A 22,132-nucleotide genomic window follows, 5' to 3' on the forward strand; every position below is an offset into this window, starting at 1 on the left:
GAAATCGGTTGGAAACTTCCCTCATGTCAGCACGTTGTAGGTGTCACCACCGGCGCCAACCTTGTGTGAATGCTCTGAAAAGCTAACCATTTGCATATCACAGCATCTACTTGCTGTCGGTTAAATATCGCGTCTGTAGCACGTCATCTTCGTGGTGAAGCAATTTAAATGGCCAGTAGTGTATCAAATGCCGCGCTGATTATTAATTAAGTATTAAAAACTAATTAATTACAAATTATTAAATTTATTAAGTTGATATGAAACATTACGAAAAAAACTTTGAAACTTCCTTATTTCATTGGTATAAAGCTTGTTCATTTTGGATTTGTACTTGAATAAATATGAAGTTTTGATAATGGTTCAAATGATTCAAACGGCTCTGAGAATTATGGGACTTGACTGCTGAGGTCATCAGTCGCCTAGAACTTAAAAATACTTAAGCCTAACTAACGTAAGGACATCACACATATCCATGCCCGAGGCAGGATTCGAACCTGCGTTCGTAGCGGTCGTGCGGTTCCAGACTGTAGCCCTTAGAACCGCTCGACTACTCCGGCCGGCTTTGAAAATGGGTCCATCATTTAGAATAACCGTGTATAATGTACTGAGAATGTTTGAGTCGTGAGTCCCGTTGCGAGATCGTGTAATACTTAGTTGTTGTTACGCGTGTTCTTTTGCAGCAGCAGAAACAGACGTCCGGCAGCGACGCGGACGGCCCTGGAGATGCTGACGAAGCGCCGGATGCAGCCGAGCTGCGCGTGGCTGCGGCTGCAGCTGCGGCGCCGGCTGCCCATCCTGGGCTGGCTGCGCGGCTACTCGGCGGGCGACGCCCTGTGCGACGCCATGGCCGGCTTCACCGTGGGGCTCACGCTCATCCCGCAGGCCATCGCCTACGCCGCGCTCGCCGGCCTCAGCCCGCAGGTGCGCACTAGGGACCGGAAATGAGCTTCAAACTCGCCAGCGGGACAGAGCTCGCCGTCTCCGTTGCGCTCGGGGACTTCTCTGGTGCCTACTTAACTGAAAACTCGTCACTCGTTTCTTTTCGGGTACAAATTGACTACAAAGGGGTGACAAAAGTCTTCGGGTAGCGATATGCACATAATACAGATGGCTGTAGCATCGCGTACATAAGATATAGAAGGGCACAGTACTGGCGGAGCTATCATTTGTACTCAGATGATTCATGTGAAAACGTTTCCGAAGTGATCATGGGCGCACGGCTGGAGTTAACAGATTTGATTTCCGGAAGGCGTTCGATACAGTTCCGCACTGTCGCCTGATAAACAAAGTAAGCGCCTATGGAATATCAGACCAGCTGGATTGAAGAGTTTTAGCAAACAGAACACAGCATGTTGTTCTCAATGGAGAGACGTCTACAAACGTTAAAGTAACCTCTGGCGTGCCACTGGGGAGTGTTATGGCACCTTTGCTTTTCACAATATATATAAATGACCTAGTAAATAGTGTCGGCAGTTCCACGCGGCTTTTCGCGGATGATGCTGTAGTATACAGAGAAGTTGCAGCATTAGAAAATTGCCGGCCGAAGTGGCCTTGCGGTTCTAGGCGCTGCAGTCTGGAACCGCGAGACCGCTACGGTCGCAGGTTCGAATCCTGCCTCGGGCATGGATGTGTGTGATGTCCTTAGGTTAGTTAGGTTTAACTAGTTCTAGGTTCTAGGGGACTAATGACCTGAGAAGTTGAGTCCCATAGTGCTCAGAGCCATTTGAACCATTTGAACCATTAGAAAATTGCAGCGAAATGCAGGACGATCTGCAGCGGATAGGCACTTGGTGCAGGGAGTGTCAACTGACCCTTAACATAGACAAATGGAACGTATTGCGGATACATAGAAAGAAGGATCCTTTATTGTATGATTATATGATAGCGGAAAAAACGCTGGTAGCAGTTACTTCTGTAGAATATCTGGGAGTATGCGTGCGGAACGATTTGAAGTGGATTGATCATATAAAATTAATTGTTGGTAAGGCTGGTGCCAGGTTGAGATTCATTGGAAGAGTCCTTAGAAAATGTAGTCCATCAACAAAGGAGGTGGCTTATAAAACACTCGTTCGACCTATACTTGAGTATTGCTCACCAGTGTGGAATCCGTACCAGGTCGGGTTGACAGAGGAGATAGAGAAGGTCCAAAGAAGAGCGGCGCGTTTCGTCACAGAGTTATTTGGTAAGTGTGATAGCGTTACGCACATGTTCAGCAAACTCAATTGGCAGACTCTGAAAGAGAGGCGCTCCGCATCGCGGTGTAGCTTGCTGTCCAGGTTTCGAGAGGGTGCGTTTCTGGATGAGGTATCGAATATATTGCTTCCCCCTACTTATACCTCCCGAGGACATCACGAATGTAAAATCAGAGAGATTCGAACGCGCACGGAGCCTTTCCGGCAGTCGTTCTTCCCGCGAACCATACGCGACTGCAACGAGAAAGGGAGGTAATGACAGTGGCACGTAAAGTGCCCTCCGCCACACACCGATGGGTGGCTTGCGGAGTATAAATGTAGATGTAGATGTAGATGTGAACAGTAGTTGGAACTAGATACATGGAACATTCCATTCCGGAAATCGCTAGGAAATTCAATATTCCCAGATCCACATAGTCAAGAGTGTGCTGAAAATACCAAATTTCACCACGCACAACGCTGTGACCGGCGGCGTTGACATAACGACCGACAGCAGAAACGTTTGCGTAGAGTTGTCACCGCTAAAAGAAAAAAAAAATCGTGAAATGAATGCAGAAATCAATGTTGGACGTACAACGAACATATCCGTTATGAGAGAGCGGCGAAATTTGGCGTTACTGGGCTGTGCCGACGATCGACAGGAGAGCCTTTGTTAACAGCACGACCTAGCCTGCAGCGCCTCTACAGTTTCAGCTGGTAAGAGTTGATGGTAGGGATTGAGTGTGGAGCAGATTCCATGAAGTTACCGACAAGGCACTGTGCTAGCTGGTAGTCGCTCCACAGGTGTGTGGGCTGTGTTTGCATGGAATAGACTGGGTCCGCAGGTCCAGCTAAACAGATCATAGACTGGAATGGGCTTTGTTCGGCTACTTGGGAACCATTTACAGCCATTCATGGCCGTCATGTACCAAAGCAACAATGGACTTTTTATGGATGACAGTGCCCCATGACATCAGGAAACATTCGTTCACAGTTGGTTTGAAGAACATTCTGGACAGTTCGAGCGAATGATTTGGCCACCCAGATTGCCCGACTCGAATCCCATCGATCGTTTATGGAACATAATAGAGAGGTCAGGTCGTGTACAAAATCCTGCACAGCCAACACTTTCGCAATTATGGACGTCTTTAGAGGCAGCATGGGTCAGTATTTCTGTAGGGAGGTTCCAATGACTTGTTGACTCCATGCCACATCGAGTTGCTGCAATACACCAGGCAAAAGGAGATCCAACACGATGTTACAATGTATCCTATGACTGTGTACCAGCGCAGAAACCACAGTATACAAGTTCTCAAATATAATCGAGGACTCGCGGCATTGCGCTATATGTGCAACCATTGGGCATGACGACTATTATGCAAAGTGTACTGGGTATAAGCGCAGATATTTTTATAAGTGGAGCCTTAATGTGTACACACACCACTGTGTTACTTTTTTTTGTGAGTGGCGAACAGTCTTCCCACAAACACGTCACAAACTTTACCACCTGATGTTTCCTGCTCAGTCGTAAGTGTACAACTAAATGGACTATGCCTGTCAGTGTAAATTAACTGTTCAGTGTCCATGCATACACACTTCAACAACTAACCTGTTGCCCAGGGGAAAATTAGCATTAATGGCTTGCCCTTGCCACATGAACTTGGAGGTATTAACCAATCTGAATTATGTATGCTTGTAATAGCTATAATTATTAGTCTGCAGATGATGTAAACACTGACATAATGTGGTTCAGTACAAAATCCTCAGTCACCAATAGAAATATCTGCACTTGCGCTCATTACACCCTGGATATCAATACAATGATTGATCGCTTAGCAGTGGTTCTTTTCGTATATGAATGTATATCCATTTATGTGTGTATGTATACGTATACAGGGTGAGGCAGCTAAGACAGGACGCTCCAGATATATCCAGCACGAATAAATACATTGCTGGAAAAATAATTAGTGCACCCGTTTCGAGGTTTCCGATTCACTTAAGATTCATTGTTGCAACAGTGCATGTGGGGTACAGGAAATGATCCACATTTACAGATTAATAGCACAAGCGGTTGTGAGGTATCAGCTGTCGACCAATGCTGAAACACCCATATTAGTACATGGTGTAGATTCCAGGGGCAGCAATGCAGGTGCTGGTTCTGGCATCCAGTCGATTGCACAGATGGTGAATACTGTACTAGGATACTGTACTAGGATACTACATGCCTGCTCGACCTGTTCACATAGTTCTGTAAGAGTTGTTGGTAGATGAGTCACATGAGTCACTTCTCATCCCATCATATCCCATATGTGCTCAACTGGAGTCATGTCCAGTTATCGTACTGGTCATGGAAGCTGCTGCACGTCTTGCAGAGCACATTGAGTTTCACGCGTAGTATCCTATTGAACCGACACATGACCTTCCCATTGCAAGAATGGCAGAAGAACAAGTCTAACAACATTCTGCACGTACTGAGCACCATGAGGCCCGAGGTAGGGCCAGTGTGTCTTAGCGAATGCACTCTACGAGACAGTGCTTACCAGTTCAACGCCACATGCCCAAACGACCAACAGATGCTTGCAGGAAGAACCTGCTTTCATCGATGAAGACCACGGCTTGCCATTCCATCTTCCAAGTGATCCTCTGACAGTACCAGTCGAGGCGTGCACGTGGACGTTGTGGCATGATTGGAAGACAGGCTACAGCTGTGGGTGCCAGTAGTCCCGCTGCTAATAACCAGTTCACAACAGTTCGTGTTGACACGTCTGAGCTGAAAAGCACTCTTACCTGTACTGTAGTAGCCATACGATCTGCCACTGCTGCCTTTACAATACGACGATACTGGCAGGCGTGCGTGCTACTTGGACCTCCAGAACCTCATCTACGGGTGTGATAATGTTCACATGACCACTGATACCATCATAGTTGCACAACTGATGCAGCATATTCTCCTAAAAGGTCATCCCTCCTATCCCGTCTCTTGGAAGGACACAATTTGGAGCCTTTCAAACTCACTCATTTGTCTGTAGGAAGCAGGAGTATGTGTCCACGGCATGGTTGCTTGCTTGCTTCACACGTTTGCACCACATTGAGCCTCGTACCCTCGTACTCTTACGGACTTATGGACGGCCCTGCGTGTCAATGCCCTCCACGACATTAGTCGAGTCCCTGCGACTTCGTGTTGCGACACTACTGTTTGCTCTCGGGGATCCTGCACGATATTAGGCATGTGTACCAGTTCCTTTGGCTCTTTAATGTATGTTATGGCGGAGATGGAATAAATAATGATGTACAGCAGTTTCGTTTGCACTGGACGGACTTCGAATGTTTTTGGATTGAAGCATGGGCTATAGCATCGAACTCTTTCTAGAAATTACTCTTATCTTCTAACCAAATGTGTTCGCCTCTGTAAGTTACGAAGTAATAGGCGACGGAAATATTCATTGCGGTAGGTCACCATAAGAAACATTACACTGTCTGCGGAGCTATGAACACAGTTCATTGTGTTATTATCCAAAGAGGTACAGCAAAAAGATACAATTTTTAATGGAACAATAGTTGTTTCTATCATGCACTGGAATCAGTATATCCAGCTGTGTATACATCAATTTAAATTATATGCCTATCACTTTTAGTTTGAGAGCTACAACCCTTCAAAGTTTCAGGGGCAGATACCACACGCTGTACATAATACATGGCTGTGTGGCGGGTGATGGATGTTCTGGCTTTGTGAAGTTGATTTAAATTAGATTTTCAAATGTGTGTCCATGTTCCTGAATACACAATGCAATGCGCCTTCTAGAGGATCTGCGGACGAGATGTAATATCGCCGGTGTCATGGAAGAGCAAGCGTCCTCGATGCGCCGTTTTAGATCATCTGGGGATGTGGGCTCAGTGACATACACACGATCCTTTAGATGTCCCCACAAAAAGAAATCTAATGGTGTTAAATCGGACGACCTTGCGGGCCATTGATGAGGACCATGGCGCCCTAACCACCTTCCTGCAAACCTGTTGTTTAGTTGTTCCACAACAGCACCCGCAAAATGGGCTGGGTGACCATCGTGCTGCATCCACATATGGACTCCCGTGTGTAGACACACATGTTCAAGGAGATCATCCAAACTGTCGACTATAAACGCGCGATATAACTCACCTGTCAGTGTACCTGGGAAGTAGTGTGTACCGATACACTCATCCCCAAGGATTCCACACCAAACATTAACAGGCCACCTACGTTAGCGGTCGACAGGTCATACCCACCGAGGATTTCCTGCGGCCCAGTAGTGCACGTTATGGAGATTCATTGCACCATAATTTGTGAACGTGGACTCATCAGAGAACAAGGAATAGCAAGGAATGAAAAAAAATGTGTCCATTATTGGCACTTGAAATTTCGAGCAATGCAAAATGCAAGAATACAGAATGTGCTGTAGACACATCATTGCTTTCATGTCATCCTAAGATGTACAGGAAGACCAATATATTCTCCAGCCTAGGGCCCTTTTTGCCAAAGAAATAAACCAGAAAACTGCAAGTTTCGAGATAAAACCACGCTGTATTTAGAACAGAGAAGAAAGTGGATTTACTTTTGAACTAGCTTCTGCTCGAACCTATCTAAAAAAGAGGAAAATCAACAGTCGCCTTTGTCCAGTATACACACAATTCAACTCATAATTATACAATAGATGTTGGAGTTTCAGTGAGTGGACACCTAACAAAAAAACTGTATGTTTACCTCGAGGAAAAAGCTTTCGGCCCGAAAGTGGAAAAGGCTGTTGAATAAAATTTTCCGCAAAACATACATTTGTAGGCTAGCACAAGTGGAAAAATGTCAGAAGACTGTTTAAAATGTTTTTCAAGAACATTGTTGATGGAAATGTCGTAAATAACCAGAAGTGTGTACTTCTTTGTGATTCTTGGCGTGCTCACAAGAACACAACAACAGTAAATGCTCCGTTAGGCAGGTAATGAGCATTCCGCCAAAAACAACAAAATACGTACAGCCTTTCGAAGCATATTTCTTCCGTGCAAATAAAATATAAGCCTGAAGGATAAAAGATTCTAGAAGGGATTTTTGCAGTGACTACGGCACTACATTAGGGAACAGAATTTTCATACTGACAATGCATTCTGTTACTGATAACCAGCTATCTGCTCCAGTGCACGAACCTATGCTTCAGTATTCCTGGCAAGTGCCGGGGTACAATACTCCCGCACACGTTGCTGAATTTGAGAATGTGATCCAAGTGTCATATGGTTTTGTTGCTCAGGAATGTGATTCTGAGATTGTCCAGATATTGCTTTGCCGAAACGTGCCTATTCTGATTCTACTTTTTGTTTTCAAGCATTTGTTGAGGAACCACATGTATATTTTTCAAAGTCCAATAGTGGACAAATTAGGAGTAACACAGTCTATACCTCAACCATCCTAATCGCAGTATTACGTGAAATTTCTAAATACATATATGAAGATGGTATCTGTTCCCGAAACAACAGATACCATTGATGACGGTGCAGTTTCACTAGAATGAAATGATAATTAAATCGAAACCCTTAGCTGCTGACAGGTGTTGTTGATATACATCCATGGGGACAGCTGAAAAGTGTGCCCCGACCGGAACTCGAACCCGCGATCTTCTGCTTACATGGCAGACGCTCTGTCCATCTGAGCCACGGAGGGCACAGAGAATAGTGCGAAAAATTGCTCTGAGCTCTATGGGACTTAACATCTGAGGTCATCAGTCCCCTAGAACTTAGAACTACTTAAACCTAACTAACCTAAGGACATCACACACATCCATGCCCGAGGCAGGATTCGAACCTGCGACCGTAGCGGTCGTGCGGTTCCAGACTGAAGCGCCTAGAACCGCTTGGCCACCAGCGGCCGGCCAGAATAGTGTGACTGCAGGGACTTATCCCTTGCACGCTTCCCGTGAGACCCACATTCCCAACTGCCCACAACCTACATTCGTAGTGTTCCTAATAGATAGTTGCCCATTCACTCATTACTCGCGCCAGACTAAGCTGACGCGTCCTGTCGGCAGCTAAGGGTTTCGATTTAATTATCATTTCATTCTAGTGAAGCTGCACTGTCAATGGTATCTGTTCCCGAAAGAACAGATACCATCTTCATATAGTTAAAAAGGCTACCCGGCCATTGACCTTCTTCTGTGCGAATGCACACGCTTTGACCGATCTCTTACGCGACTCGTTCTTTCTAAATACAGTTGGGACACCAAATTCCTGTTCGAGCCGACAGACTTCTGTTGTCAGTGCCATGAACGGTTTCAACTGTCCCACGCGACTAGCGCCCGTGAAGACAGCATTATTTATCGTGCGGCTGTGCTGGCTCATGCAGCCACGTCACGTTTCTTTGAGTCAGGAGATCTGCTTGTTTGCAGCAAGAAAGTATCCACACGGAAAGTGACCAATGAAGCGAACTATCTTTTTAAAATTATGACGTAATAGCACCCGCAGTGAACAGTAACAAAACATAAGGGACACTGCACAGCTAGAACGCACCGGTAGACCCAGAAGAAGGCCGCTGCAACCGTGACCGAAACGTTGGTTTTCCTCCAGCAGCAGTACTTTTATACATTATGACGCGGTACCACACCCAGAAAACTCTTACATCGACCTACAAGGAAAGTATGGCGACGCCTTGAACACCACGAATTGTCAGCCCGACGATCACTGTTGCGAATTCTCTCGACGAGGAAGCAGAGTGCTGTGGGCCGGCAGTGGCGAGGTCAGCGACGACACCAGATGCTGGAGCGACACTTGGCCGTACGAGGCCTGCTAAGTAGTTGTCAACTCCGCCTATCAGTTCTTTGTTTGAAGTGAATCTTCGTCCACCAAAAACAATTTTCAGTTTTGGGAAGAGATGGAAGTGTGACGGAGCCATATCGGGTGAATAAGGCGGGTTGGCAACAATTCATACCTTACTTCGTGTAATTTGCCATGGCGACGGCACACGTTTGATCCAGCGTCAAGTGTCGCCTCACCCATCTTGAAGATAATTTTTTTTTTTTCATTTCTAATTCTTCACTTAAAATGTGATATACCCTTTCAGATGACGTCTGGCAAGCGTAAGCAATTTCATGCACTTTCAATCGGCGATCCTCAATGACCATTTTGTGCACTTTTCAATGATTTTTGAAGTAGTGACACATCTTGGCCGACCAGTGCGCGGATCATCATCTAAGCTCTCCCGACAAAATTTAAATTAATTTGTCCACTTGGCAAAAGTTGAATATGAAGGAGCAGACTCCCCCAGCGTGTTCTGGAAGTCGGCATGAATGTCCTTTGCTTTCATACTTTTCTTTACGAAGTACTTAATTGCTGTTCGAATCCCGATTTCTTCCATCTTCGCGAGTCACTACGCGGGAACGGCAACAGAGCCACGTCACCGCCACAGATCTCTTCCAAGAGCACTAACGTGGCACGTGTTTACAGGCAACTGTCCAATGAATATTACGTAAACAAATCGTTACGCTAGCGCTGACCTCTCGTGGTGATTCCTAGAACTTTTCAAACCACCCTCGTACCTTCAGACGAGTCCCGGTACTGTCTACAGTATCATGATGGACATACCCGCGTGTGGAGGCTCCGAGAATAACCAGCTTTGGTAGATTGCGTCCGTCATCGTCGTATGGGACCAGCACCTGGCATGATGGTGCGGAATGTCATGATGTACACAGCACGGTCACCTCTGGATCGCATAGTTCGCAATTTGGACAGCAACAGTTACATATCTGACGTGTTAAGGCCCGTAGTTGTGGCCTACCTTCGACATTATGCGATGCTATTTTTCGACAGGATAACAGGAGACCGCATGTTGCCTGTGGCTTTAGTGACCTAACTTGCTACAGAAGATGGCCGATTGTAGCTCCGGTAAGCACCTTCTCCAGAATTTTCAACCACTGAAAAGGTTTGGTCATGGGTTGCCGAAAGATTGGTACGCCGTCACTCGCTGTCTACTACGGTTAATGAACCCTGCAACACAGATGAAGCAACTTTGAATGACATACCATCGAAGCTCATTTGGATTTGATGATCAACCAGAATCTTTCTACTACACTGTACAGCCACTAGAAGTAAAATTTTGTTATTTGCTATCCTTCCTGGTGCTGCAACTTCAATGATCAGCAATATATTTACAAGTCGTTTCCTCACCTATGGAAGTGTTGCGTGGATTTCCGCTCCTTCCAAATTTTACCACACGCTCCAAATCCGTAAACGTCATGCATTGCCAGGCCTCTTCCCCCCAACCCCCCGCTGAGCCCGCCCCCCCCGTCCCCCCTATTCCCTCCAACTCACATCGAGCACAAGCTGAAAAAGTTCCCACTTACCCTCAAATAATGATGATGTCTGTTTTGAGGGGCGTTTAACTGCTCGGTCATCAGCACCCGTACAAAGTCCATATTTTTTCACAGTCCAATTATTTTCACAGTCCAATCCAGCCGCTGCCACGAACGATGAGGATGATGATGAAATGATAAGGACAACACAAAGTCCCCGGGCAGAGAAAATCCCTAACCCGGTCGGGAATCGAACTCGAGACCTTTCCCTCCTCAAATGCCTGAAATATCTACCCAGTCAAATATAATCTCTATGCCCCCCCACCGTCCTTGACAAACGTGACTTACAACAGCGTTCCATCTTTCTTACATCTTGCTGTACTCCATGTTCTTTCCCATTGGAATTTTAAGTGCTTCCCTTCAGTCCATAAAAAATTCCTGAAATCTATCCATCCTATCTAATCATACCAAAACAAATACAATTTCACAAACACACACACACACACACACAAATGGCTCACAGATATCGCTCACACAAAACACATCGAAACAAGTTTCGAGTGCTGTGAAGTCTGAAAAACAAAGTTCCAGATAGCAGAAAAATAACAACGCTAAAAATGTGACAAAACACACGACATGTAGAACAACAACCACGAAACCTGTAAGTGGAACTTAAAATTATTACTATGTAATAGAAAACCAAACTGACAGAACTGTTTATAACATATACAAACATCGTCCAAAATCTAAACTAAATAGAACAAACAAAGATATGGAAATAGTCCAGGCTACTAAGAAGCCTTTCAAAGAAAAAGGTGGAAGGCGTATGGCACTTAAATTGTGTTTCATTCAGTTGTAATTAGACGTTAAAAAAGTAGAAATTATCAGCATATCATATTATTATACCCAACTGAGGACGACAAGACTACAAAAGCTGAAGAATTAACAAGTTTTCGCTCTTAATTTCCTTATCTCTTTTAATCCAGTACAGTACTTCCTTGATCCATTCAATTTTTCCCCGAGTCATTTCTTTGTTTTCCTCTTCTGCTAATAGTTCCGAACCTATATATGTCTTTTGCTTGCTGAGTAGTTTTCAGTCTTATACACTGGCGAAAAAAACATACATTCAAAACGCGAAATTCCATGTGTGCATGGGACACTGATAGAAGCAGTGAAGACAATGCTTCACTGTGCTGTGCTACTAAGGAGATAGAAACCACGAAAAAGCGGAGCCTATAACAACTCTGTTTCACTTGTTAAGTGTAGTTTCTGTACTTTCAAGCGTCATAGTAAGTTAGTAAACATTGTAGACATGGCAGAGTAGGGTCGACGAGCACAGTTCGAGTAATCAATTTCATTTCAGCGACGTCATTCTGAAGGCCTATGGCGGACTCTTTACTTCTCCCGAAGAACTGATCGCCACATAGTAAAGATTGTATAGATGATACAAGGGAGGTGCATGTGCTCGTAGTTTTGATCCTGAACAGCAGAGTCAGATTCACTCATGAGACGTATCATCAGAAGTACAGCCTCTGCCCATCGCATGGCCTTATCAGCGTTTCCGCTAATACCTCCAAAAATCTGTTCCCTGAAAATTGCACTGTGAGGAAGGCTGCCGTCCGTCGGGCTTTTTCTATCACCTAGGATAATGTAGCGAAAGACGCAATTGGAAGGATGATGAGCGCAAAGTTATGCATAGTCAAGAAACCAGTTTCGGGATTGGCGTCGGAGAAGGACTTCTGCGAGTGGGTGCACATCCGTAGAGCAGTAATTTCCGCAGTGTCATCCAGTCCATTCTCAGGCTATTCCTACAAAGGCGGCAGGTACACATCCTGACAAAAGAAGTGGAAAACCCATAAGGCGAGGAGTAAAAGAAATGAAACTTCACTGGTTGAGAGGGTATGTATATTACAGTGATTACAAAATCGAGTCAAGTTTATAAAGCACTAGGCAATATGAACCCACTTATCACTATGACGTTGCACGCCTTCTGAACTGTATATATGCACTGATACACTTTGGAAGGATACACTTTGGAAGGATGTGGTGAAACTGTTGTGACCTCTCCTGAGGTAACGTGGACCAAAACTGCTGTAGCTGGTACTTGATATCCTGGATACTGGCGCTGTGACAGAGCTGACGTCCGAGCTGAATCCTTTTGTACCGGGGACATATTTGAGGATCTTGCTGGTCACGGGAGTACCTCAACATCAACAAGACACTTCATAGATACATCTTCCACGCGTTGGCGAGCATTGAACTGTTGAGAAGTGGCATCACGATATTGTAGCATGGGAGGTAACACACGTGGACACAGCGTGTCCGTAACGTACCCTCGCGCCGTCAGAGTTCATTCAGTCGCAACTAGCAGTAACCTGAAGTCATATCCAATGGTTTTGCACGCAGTGACGCCAGGCGTAACACCGCTGTGTCTCCCCAAATCACCGAGCGAGGTGGCGCAGTGGCTAGCACACTGGACTCGCATTCGGGAGGACGACGGTTCATTCCCGCGTCCGGCCATCCTGATTTAGGTTTCCCATGATTTCCCTAAATCGCTCCATGCAAATGCCGGGATGGCTCCCCCTAATCTGATGAGACCCATGACATCGCTGTTTGGTCTCTTCTCCCAAACCCCAACCCTCCCTCCCCAAGTCGTTGGAAGAATGGACCTCCACACAAAGCCACTCTACTCGACGACGATGGTCATATGGGATAACGCATTACCGCAGTTCATCGCTGAACGTAATGCGTCAGCAGTCCAGGCTTTCCGGACACGGTACTACTCCAAATGTAGCCGTTCGTGTTCTAGTGTTAACGGTAGCTTATTCATGGGTCAGTAAAACCCGAGTCCGGCTGCTGTTAGACTCCGACCAGTGGTGCAGAGAGTCCAATACTTATTCTCGGATAGCCGGCGCAAATGTGAAGGATTTTTAGTGCGACTGATGCACAATGTGGCGATCCTCCCTTGTGGTGGTCAGAAATTGTCGATCGTAACATTGACTAATAGTATGCCTGTCCTCAGCCCGCCTGGTCAGTCGAGCGGTCTAACACACGGCTTTCCGGAGTGGGAAGGAGCGCCTGGTCCCCGGCACGAATCCGCCTGCGGACTTGTGACGAGGTCCGGTGAGCCGGCCAGTCTGTGGATGGTTTTTAGGCGGTTTTCCATCTGCCTCGGCGAATGCGGGCTGGTTCCCCTTTTTCCGCCTCAGTTACACTATGTCGGCGATTGCTGCGCAAACAAGTTCTCCACGTACGCGTACACCACCATTACTCTACCACGTCAACATAGGGGTTACACTCGTCTGGTGTGAGACGTTCCCTGGAGGGGTCTACCGGGGGCCGAACCGCACAATAACCCTGGGTTCGGTGTGTGGCGGCGGAGGGGTGAAGTGGACTGCGGTAGTGGCTGTGGGGTTGTGGACCACTGCGGCTGCGGCGGGGACGGAGCCTCTCCGTCGTTTCTAGGTCCCAGGTTAACATACAGTACAATGCATACAATACAATGCCTGTCCTCACGTTTCCAACCAGTCCAGCATAAGCTGCTGTCACATCCGAGTGCCCCACAAATCTACACGATTCGACAAGCTGGCCAAATGGTGACTCTGCCACGTGCTGATAACGCTGTCTGACGCGACTACGCGGCATCTCCGTGTCCTCCACAGTAATCACTCAACAGTCCACGCCGTCTTATATGCCCTACCAGGCGTTGCAACAGAGACAACACTAATGCACTCTGGTGGCCGTTCTATTTCCACCGGGAATTCCAACTCTAACCATTTACATACCCAACGATAGTGTGCGCGCGTAAGAAGTTACATCGGCATCCGAACACGTCTCCTGGGTGTTTCACCTTTTCCTGTCTGGCAGAGTACTTCAGTAATGAATCTTTACCCTACAATGGAATGAAAACTATTGTTGATATTTTGACCGATTATAAATGCATGCCGCAATGCGACTCTAGCCCGGACCCTTGTCGTTCGAGGTATACGCTCTTACCAACTTTGCTACCCATTTACTACTCAATACTCACATTCGCCGCTTCATTTGTGCTAGTGCGTCAGCCCTGTGTGGGCTACCTTTGAGTCGGCAAGAGCATTCTCCTCGAAAGCTTAAGGTCCAGGGTCGAGTACTTGACCGCCACACAGTTTTGTCAGGGAAATGTGCTCGCCCTGGACGGAAAAGCCGATTCACATACTTTTTTTGTTACCTTACAAGTTCTCAGAGGTGTTCAGTAGTTGATTTAGCTAGGACGATCAGCTGATATGTCCTCTATTAGAATGTGTGGGACGTGATGGAATTATGCTTGACTACCTGATTTGTATTATCGACAACATCCCTCAGTAAACTACACGGCGTCAATAGGTGGAAGTAACTTGAATCCTCCCTCCCAAAAAGAAGATATGATACGTCTAGCATCTTCTCTGTACACGATTGCAGGTCTGAATTGCACTTAGTGTAGACTATTCAAACTACTGCACCTGTAATTCCAGACAATGTGACCAGACGTGCCTGAGATCACATCTACATTTACATATATGCTCCAGGAGCAACATCATAATGCGGTGCGAAGGGTACTCCACATGCCACTGTTTCCCCTCTCCTTTTTTCCGTGTTCTATTACAATCATAGTACACCACATAAAATATGTGTCTGCAACGTTATTGACGATTCATTGTTTCATGGTGTTCATTTCTCATTTTCTAACAGCAGTTGTTATCTTATACATTTGAATAAGAAATGCTAGTCACAAACTAAAACGGAAGGAGCTAGTACTCGCAATCAAAAGTTATTCCTGCAATCTGTGACATGTATGGATGCCTCAAAAAGCGCGAAAATTCTGCATAGAATAATTTTGTCACGCCCTTTTGTACAAGGGAACACTGCAGAAGCCCTTTGTAATTCAATTATTGGCATAGAGTGTTATTCAAGAGTCTTGTCCTATAGGACAATAGGATAAACCAGAACTTCTCCGAAAAACTTTCAGAACTGGTAATATGAACCAAAACAAGAAAAAATGTCAGATAAACATGGGCTCTTTTAGTGCATACCTTTAGAGCTTTGAGCAGTTTTTCATCTTCACTGGTGCAAAACACATTTCGTCTAACGAAAAATAACTCATAATGCCCACAGCTCTTAAGGTATCCACTTGATAACCCTTGTTTACTGGACTTTTGTTGTTGTTTTGGTCCATACTCAAGTATAGAATTTACATTCCGATCCAGCGACCTCTGCACAGGCTACCGCTACAGCTGTTGCTCCCATCGTCAACGCTGAATTACGTATCATGCGAACTATAACGTGTGACACATTTTTTTACATGAAGAGTGCGGCAGCACAAGATTTTTTTTTTTTTGAACAAACTATTGCTTTCTGCCGTTTCTAAAATGTATCAAACATTCCACGTAGACCTTATTTCTTTCGGGATTGCACACACATCAAAAAAAAGTTTTGCATCACCTCGGTTCCGACAGTTCCGGAACCTGTACAGAAAATTGGAATAGAGATCAGCATAAACATCATTTCTGCCCTTTTTATTGCTCATGAAAACCACACATTGCATGTTGTACCACCATACAACGAGACCTTCAGAGGTTGTGGTCCAGATTGCGGTACACACCGGTACCTCCAATACCCAGTAGCACGTCAGCTTGCATTACTGCATGCCTGTATTCGTCGTGGCATACTATCCACAAGTTCATCAAGGCGCTGTTGGTCCAGATTGTCCCACTCCTCAACGGCTGTTCGGCGTAGATCCCTCAGAGTGGTTGGTGGGTCACGTCGTCCATAAGCAGCCCTTTTCAATCTATCCCAGACATATTCGATAGGGTTCATGTCTGGAGAACATGCTGGCCACTCTAGTCGAGCGATGTCGCTACCCCGAAGGAAGTCGTTCACAAGATGTGTACGATGGGGGCGCGAATTGTCGTCCATGAAGACGAATGCCACGCCGTTTGCTGCCGATATTGTTGCACTGTCGGTCGGAGGATGGCATTACGTATCGTACAGCCGTTACGGCCCCTTCCATGACGACAAGCGGCGTACGTCGGCCCCACATAATGCCACCCCAAAACAGCAGGGAACCTCCACCTTGCTGCACTCGCTGGACGGTGTGTCTAAGGCGTTCAACCTGACCGGGTTGCCTCCAAACATGTCTCCTACGATTGTCTGGTTGAAGGCATATGCGACACTCATCGGTGAAGAGAACGTGATGCCAATCCTGAGCATTCCATTCGGCAGGTTGTTGGGCCCATCTGTACCGCGCTGCATGGTGTCGTGGTTGCAAAGATGGACTTCGCCATGGACGTCGGGAGTGAAGTTGCGCATCATGCAGCCTATTACGCACAGTTTTAGTCGTAACACGAAGTCCTGTGGCTGCACTAAAAGCATTATTCATCACGGTGGCGCTGCTGTCAGGGTTCCTCCGAGGCATAATCCGTGGGTAGCGGTCATCCACTGCAGTAGTAGCCCTTGGGCGGCCTGAGCGAGGCATGTCATCGACAGTTCCTGTCTCTCTCTCTCTCTGTATCTCCTCCATGTCCGAACAACATCGCTTTGGTTCACTCCGAGACGCCTGGACATTTCTCTTGGTGAGAGCCCTTCCTGGCACAAAGTAACAATGCGAACGCGATCGAACCACGGTATTGACCGTCTAGGCATGGATGAACTACAGACAACACGAGCCGTGTGCCTCCTTCCTGGTGGAGTGACTGGAACTGATCGGCTGTCGGACCCCCTCCGTCTAATAGGCGCTGCTCATGCATGGTTGTTTACGTCTTTGGGCGGGTTAAGCGACATCTCTGAAGAGTCAAAGGGACTGTGTCTGTGATACAATATCCACAGTCGACGTTTATCTTCAGGAGTTCTGGGAGCCGGGGTGATGCAAAACATTTTTTGTTGTGTGTATTACGAAATACCAGATACTCGTATCTGATGACAAAAGTGATTCAGGACGTATGAGTCAAAATTAAATCAGTGAAAAGTCGGGATGGTTGTGAATATGTTATGCTGCACGGAGGTTTTTTAGTCCTATTAGTTACTACCATACAGGCTAGATAGAGTGTTAGAAATTGCGGGTACTCCTAAGCAAGCCTTTGAAACTGATAGTTGATCAGTGGCAATGGGATTGGCCCAACGATATAACGATACGGATCATATTAGTCAAAACAGGTAATACAGTTACCTGTAATGAAGTACTCTTTGAAAAAAACTGGACAAATATCCAGTCAAACCTTCGTAAGATTTCAGCGTCGTGCGAAGTCTGGCAAATTGCTTTACATGTACAGAAATGTAAAATAGCGCACTTCACAAAACACAGAACAGTAGAATCTTATGACTGAAACATCAGTGAGTGACAACTGTAATCAGTCGACTCATAAAAACATGGGTGTAAAAATTTGGCGTGAAACATTGTTCCTGGAATAAGGCAGTCAGTCTAGAAATGAAACTTCTTATAGCAAATTTGTGCGTCCGATCTTCCAATGTTGCTCAGTTGTGTGATAGGCGTACAAGGAATGACAACACGAATGATCACTGGTTTATTTGACTCGTGGGGAACCGTCAGGGAAATGATGAAAAACATGAATCGGCAGACGTGCGAGAGAGACACGAACCATCCACCGAAAATCTGCTAACAAAGTTTTAAGAACGGGTATTAATTGGTGAATGTAATAACATACTACAATTCCCTATATATCGCTCTCTTAGTGACCGCGAAGACGACATTATATTAACTGTAGCTCACACAGGGGCATTTAAACAATCATTCCTCCCGAATTTATACGGGACTGGAATGGGAAGAAGCCCTGGTGTCTGATACAATGATAAGTACCCTCTGCCGTGCACTTTACAGTTAAGTAGTCTGAATAGTATGTAGATGTTAGAAGAGGAAAGAATTTATAGTGGAGATGTGCAAATGTGTCCAAATAAAATTCAGATTTCTCCTCAAACAGAGTTGTGACTTAAGATGGAAAAGGTGAGACAGGAGCCAACGAGACTTGCCTTACGTACATTGTGGTGCGTACTACGAGGGCAGTTCAATAAGTAATGCAACACATTTTTTTTCTGAAACAGGGGTTGTTTTATTCAGCATTGAAATACACCAGGTTATTCCCCAATCTTTTAGTTACACAACACTATTTTTCAACGTAATCTCTATTCAATGCTACGGCCTTAAGCCACCTTGAAATGAAGGCCTGTATGCCTGCACGGTACCATTCCACTGGTCGATGTCGGAGCCAACGTCGTACTGCATCAATAACTTCTTCATCATCCGCGTAGTGCCTCCCACGGATTGCGTCCTTCATTGGGCCAAACATATGGAAATCCGACGGTGCGAGATCGGGGCTGTAGGGTGCATGAGGAAGAACAGTCCACTGAAGTTTTGTGAGCTCCTCTCGGGTGCGAAGACTTGTGTGAGGTCTTGAGTTGTCATGAAGAAGAAGAAGTTCGTTCAGATTTTTGTGCCTACGAACACGCTGAAGTCGTTTCTTCAATTTCTGAAGAGTAGCACAATACACTTCAGAGTTGATCGTTTGACCATGGGGAAGGACATCGAACAGAATAACCCCTTCAGCGTCCCAGAAGACTGTAACCATGACTTTACCGGCTGAGGGTATGGCTTTAAACTTTTTCTTGGTAGGGGAGTGGGTGTGGCGCCACTCCATTGATTGCCGTTTTGTTTCAGGTTCGAAGTGATGAACCCATGTTTCATCGCCTGTAACAATCTTTGACAAGAAATTGTCACCCTCAGCCACATGACGAGCAAGCAATTCCGCACAGATGGTTCTCCTTTGCTCTTTATGGTGTTCGGTTAGACAACGAGGGACCCAGCGGGAACAAACCTTTGAATATCCCAACTGGTGAGCAATTGTGACAGCACTACCAACAGAGATGTCAAGTTGAGCACTGAGTTGTTTGATGGTGATCTGTCGATCATCTCGAACGAGTGTGTTCGCACACTCCGCCATTGCAGGAGTCACAGCTGCGCACGGCCGGTCCGCACGCGGGAGATCAGACAGTCTTGCTTGACCTTGCGGCGATGATGACACACGCTTTGCCCAACGACTCACCGTGCTTTTGTCCACTGCCAGATCACCGTCGACATTCTGCAAGCGCCTATGAATATCTGAGATGCCCCGGTTTTCCGCCAAAAGAAACTCGATCACTGCCCGTTGTTTGCAACGCACATCCGTTACAGACGCCATTTTAACAGCTCCGTACAGCGCTGCCACCTGTCGGAAGTCAATGAAACTATACGAGACGAAGCGGGAATGTTTGAAAATATTCCACAAGAAATTTCCGGTTTTTTCAACCAAAATTGGCCGAGAAAAAAAATGTGTTGCATTACTTATTGAACTGCCTCGTACTTCAGTGCAGAGAATCAAATCGGTGATACTGTGAGCGCCAATGACGTTGTTGCCTGAGAGACACGGGGACTAGTTCATTCGGTCTAAAAAGGAAGCATTCTGCTGAAATAGAGTCAAAAACATTTGTGTCTCCTTAGAAGCCTATAATTTTCGATCTTCACTTATTACACTAATCACTATACGTGATGTAAAGCGCCTGTCGTCTTATTTGCCTACCTTACGTTAAGTACATCTCACTCAACTGCTTAACAGAATACAGCGGGAGAACTGCCGAGATCGTGAGTTCCAAGAAACCATATGGTATGTTTGACATGCGCTTTGAGTGTTACGCAAATGTTGGCTGCTAGAAACCTTCCAGAAAGTAAGTGCTTCTCTTCAAACAAAACGACAGCAAATATTGCAAGAGGCTACACTCGCGGGGAAGTCTGAAAACGTTCCAACAGCACTTTCATGTCAATGAATGGGAACACTAATTTTTCCCACGTGCTATTCCATAGTACATTGCTTCCAAGAAATTGGAATTCAGCGTAGTGCTGCATTTGAAAAGATTCTTCCGAAAACAACTGCGAAGTACATGTCGCATGCATTTCATTTAATAGCTGTAACAGTAACAGACTCTCACAATTCCGATGACATCATAATTTAGACAACATACGAGAGATGTTCCGAAAGTAAGTTCCGTCATTGTTTTTCACATCTAAACTTTATTGCCAAAAAGAAAAAAGACCGTGATATCAAGAACTATACACCTCACTACTTTTCGACATAATCGCTATCGACACTGAGACGTGTGTCGCAGCCGGCCTGTGTGGCCGAGCGGTTCTAGGCGCTTCAGTCTGGAACCGCGCGATCACTACGGTCGCAGGTTCGAATCCTGCCTCGAGCATGGATGTGCGTGATGTCCTTAGGTTAGTTAGGTTTAAGTAGTTCTAACTTCTGGGGGACTGATGACGTCACAAGTTAAGTCCCATAGTGGTCCGAGCCATTTGAAGCCATTTGACGTGTGTCGCAGCGTGCAATCAGTTGGAAGAAACCACTCTGGTAAAACTCGATGCCCTGCAATGCAAGGAATTGTCACACAGCCTGCCACACCTTAGCACTGGTTTGGAAGTAACGTCCCAAGACTGTGGCTCTCAATGCAGGAACAGATGAAAGTTGTTATAAATTAACTTAATTATGTCATGTATTGGAAAATTTGACTCGTTCCACATCATTGCGAAATATCGTATTCGCGATTCATGGAACTAGTATTAATCTAATTTAATCTAATCTCTGAACATCCAACACCAGCGACCAACCATACACGGTCTGTATGCAATCATGGATACACTAGACTCACGTGTCCATCATACCTGATAACGGCATGCACTGCCCTTGGCGACCACGTTGTCAGTACGCGTCCGTCTGCCATCGTGGTGCGTACTCGAATAACCTTGGGCACGCCGGTCTGCTGCTACTCTCTCTTCGGCGCACTGCGTATGCGTCATGCCTCTTCTGCTGACGCCCCTTCGCTCGTTGAACTAGCAGCGGTTGTGGATTCATATGACGTTTGTTTGTGTCACCTGGCGTACTGTCTTCCCCTTAAAAACAGTGACCAAACTTACTTTCGGAATGGCCCTCGTAAAATCGACTTAGCAGTACTATCGTAAATGTAGGTTTGCAGAATATGGATATGCGAGCGAGAAAATGAGAGATATGCTGTATCTTTCAGCTGTTTCCCCCTATGTTCGGGAGTTCACTCATTGTTATTATTTATCTCTTTGTTAAGTATCTCTAGGCGCGCAGTCCGGAACCGCGCGACTGCTACGGTCGCAGGTTCGAATCCTGCCTCGGGCATGGATGTGTGTGATGTCCTTAGGTTAGTTAGGTTTAAGTAGTTCTAAGTTCTAGGGGACTGATGACCACAGCTGTTAAGTCCCATAGTGCTCAGAGCCATTTTGTGAAGTATCTTTTAGGTTCGGTCTTATAATATGCACCTCCTTGTGGTTTGGCAGTTACACTCTGTAACCTTGTCGGATTTGTTGTTGACAGCAGATATGGTAAGCCTGTGAATGAGCGCCTTTCCATGGCTGAAACGTTCCCTGTAGCCGGTCAGGTAGCAAAGAGTATTAATGTTGCCAGACTGCGTACACCAATATCATAGGTAACGGGGGGGTGGGGGGGGGGGGGGGGGGAAGGCAGCACAGCACTTACCGTGATGGTATGAAGTGGCACTGAGTTGTTCACACCGCGATCACTTCTGGGTCTTTCTGGTGTGTTAATACCACCGGTGGCTGTGACATAACTTCAAGGT

General features: G+C 45.9%; 1 protein-coding gene across 2 annotated transcripts in view; it reads left to right on the forward strand.

Annotated features, from left to right (window-relative positions):
• The window catches only part of LOC124777586 (sodium-independent sulfate anion transporter-like), a 314,736-nt gene that overhangs the window by 202,745 nt on the left and 89,859 nt on the right, over window positions 1-22,132 (forward strand). The window contains exon 2 of one of the 2 annotated variants that reach the window (XM_047253041.1): window positions 681-921. In XM_047253041.1, the coding sequence (XP_047108997.1) occupies window positions 724-921 (198 nt within the window). In that variant the 5' untranslated portion in view covers window positions 681-723. The remainder of the gene's footprint in view (window positions 1-680; window positions 922-22,132) is intronic. The other variant, XM_047253042.1, reaches the window with a different exon arrangement.

This window comes from Schistocerca piceifrons, chromosome 2, assembly GCF_021461385.2.
Source record: "Schistocerca piceifrons isolate TAMUIC-IGC-003096 chromosome 2, iqSchPice1.1, whole genome shotgun sequence".
Lineage (NCBI taxonomy): Eukaryota > Metazoa > Arthropoda > Insecta > Orthoptera > Acrididae > Schistocerca > Schistocerca piceifrons.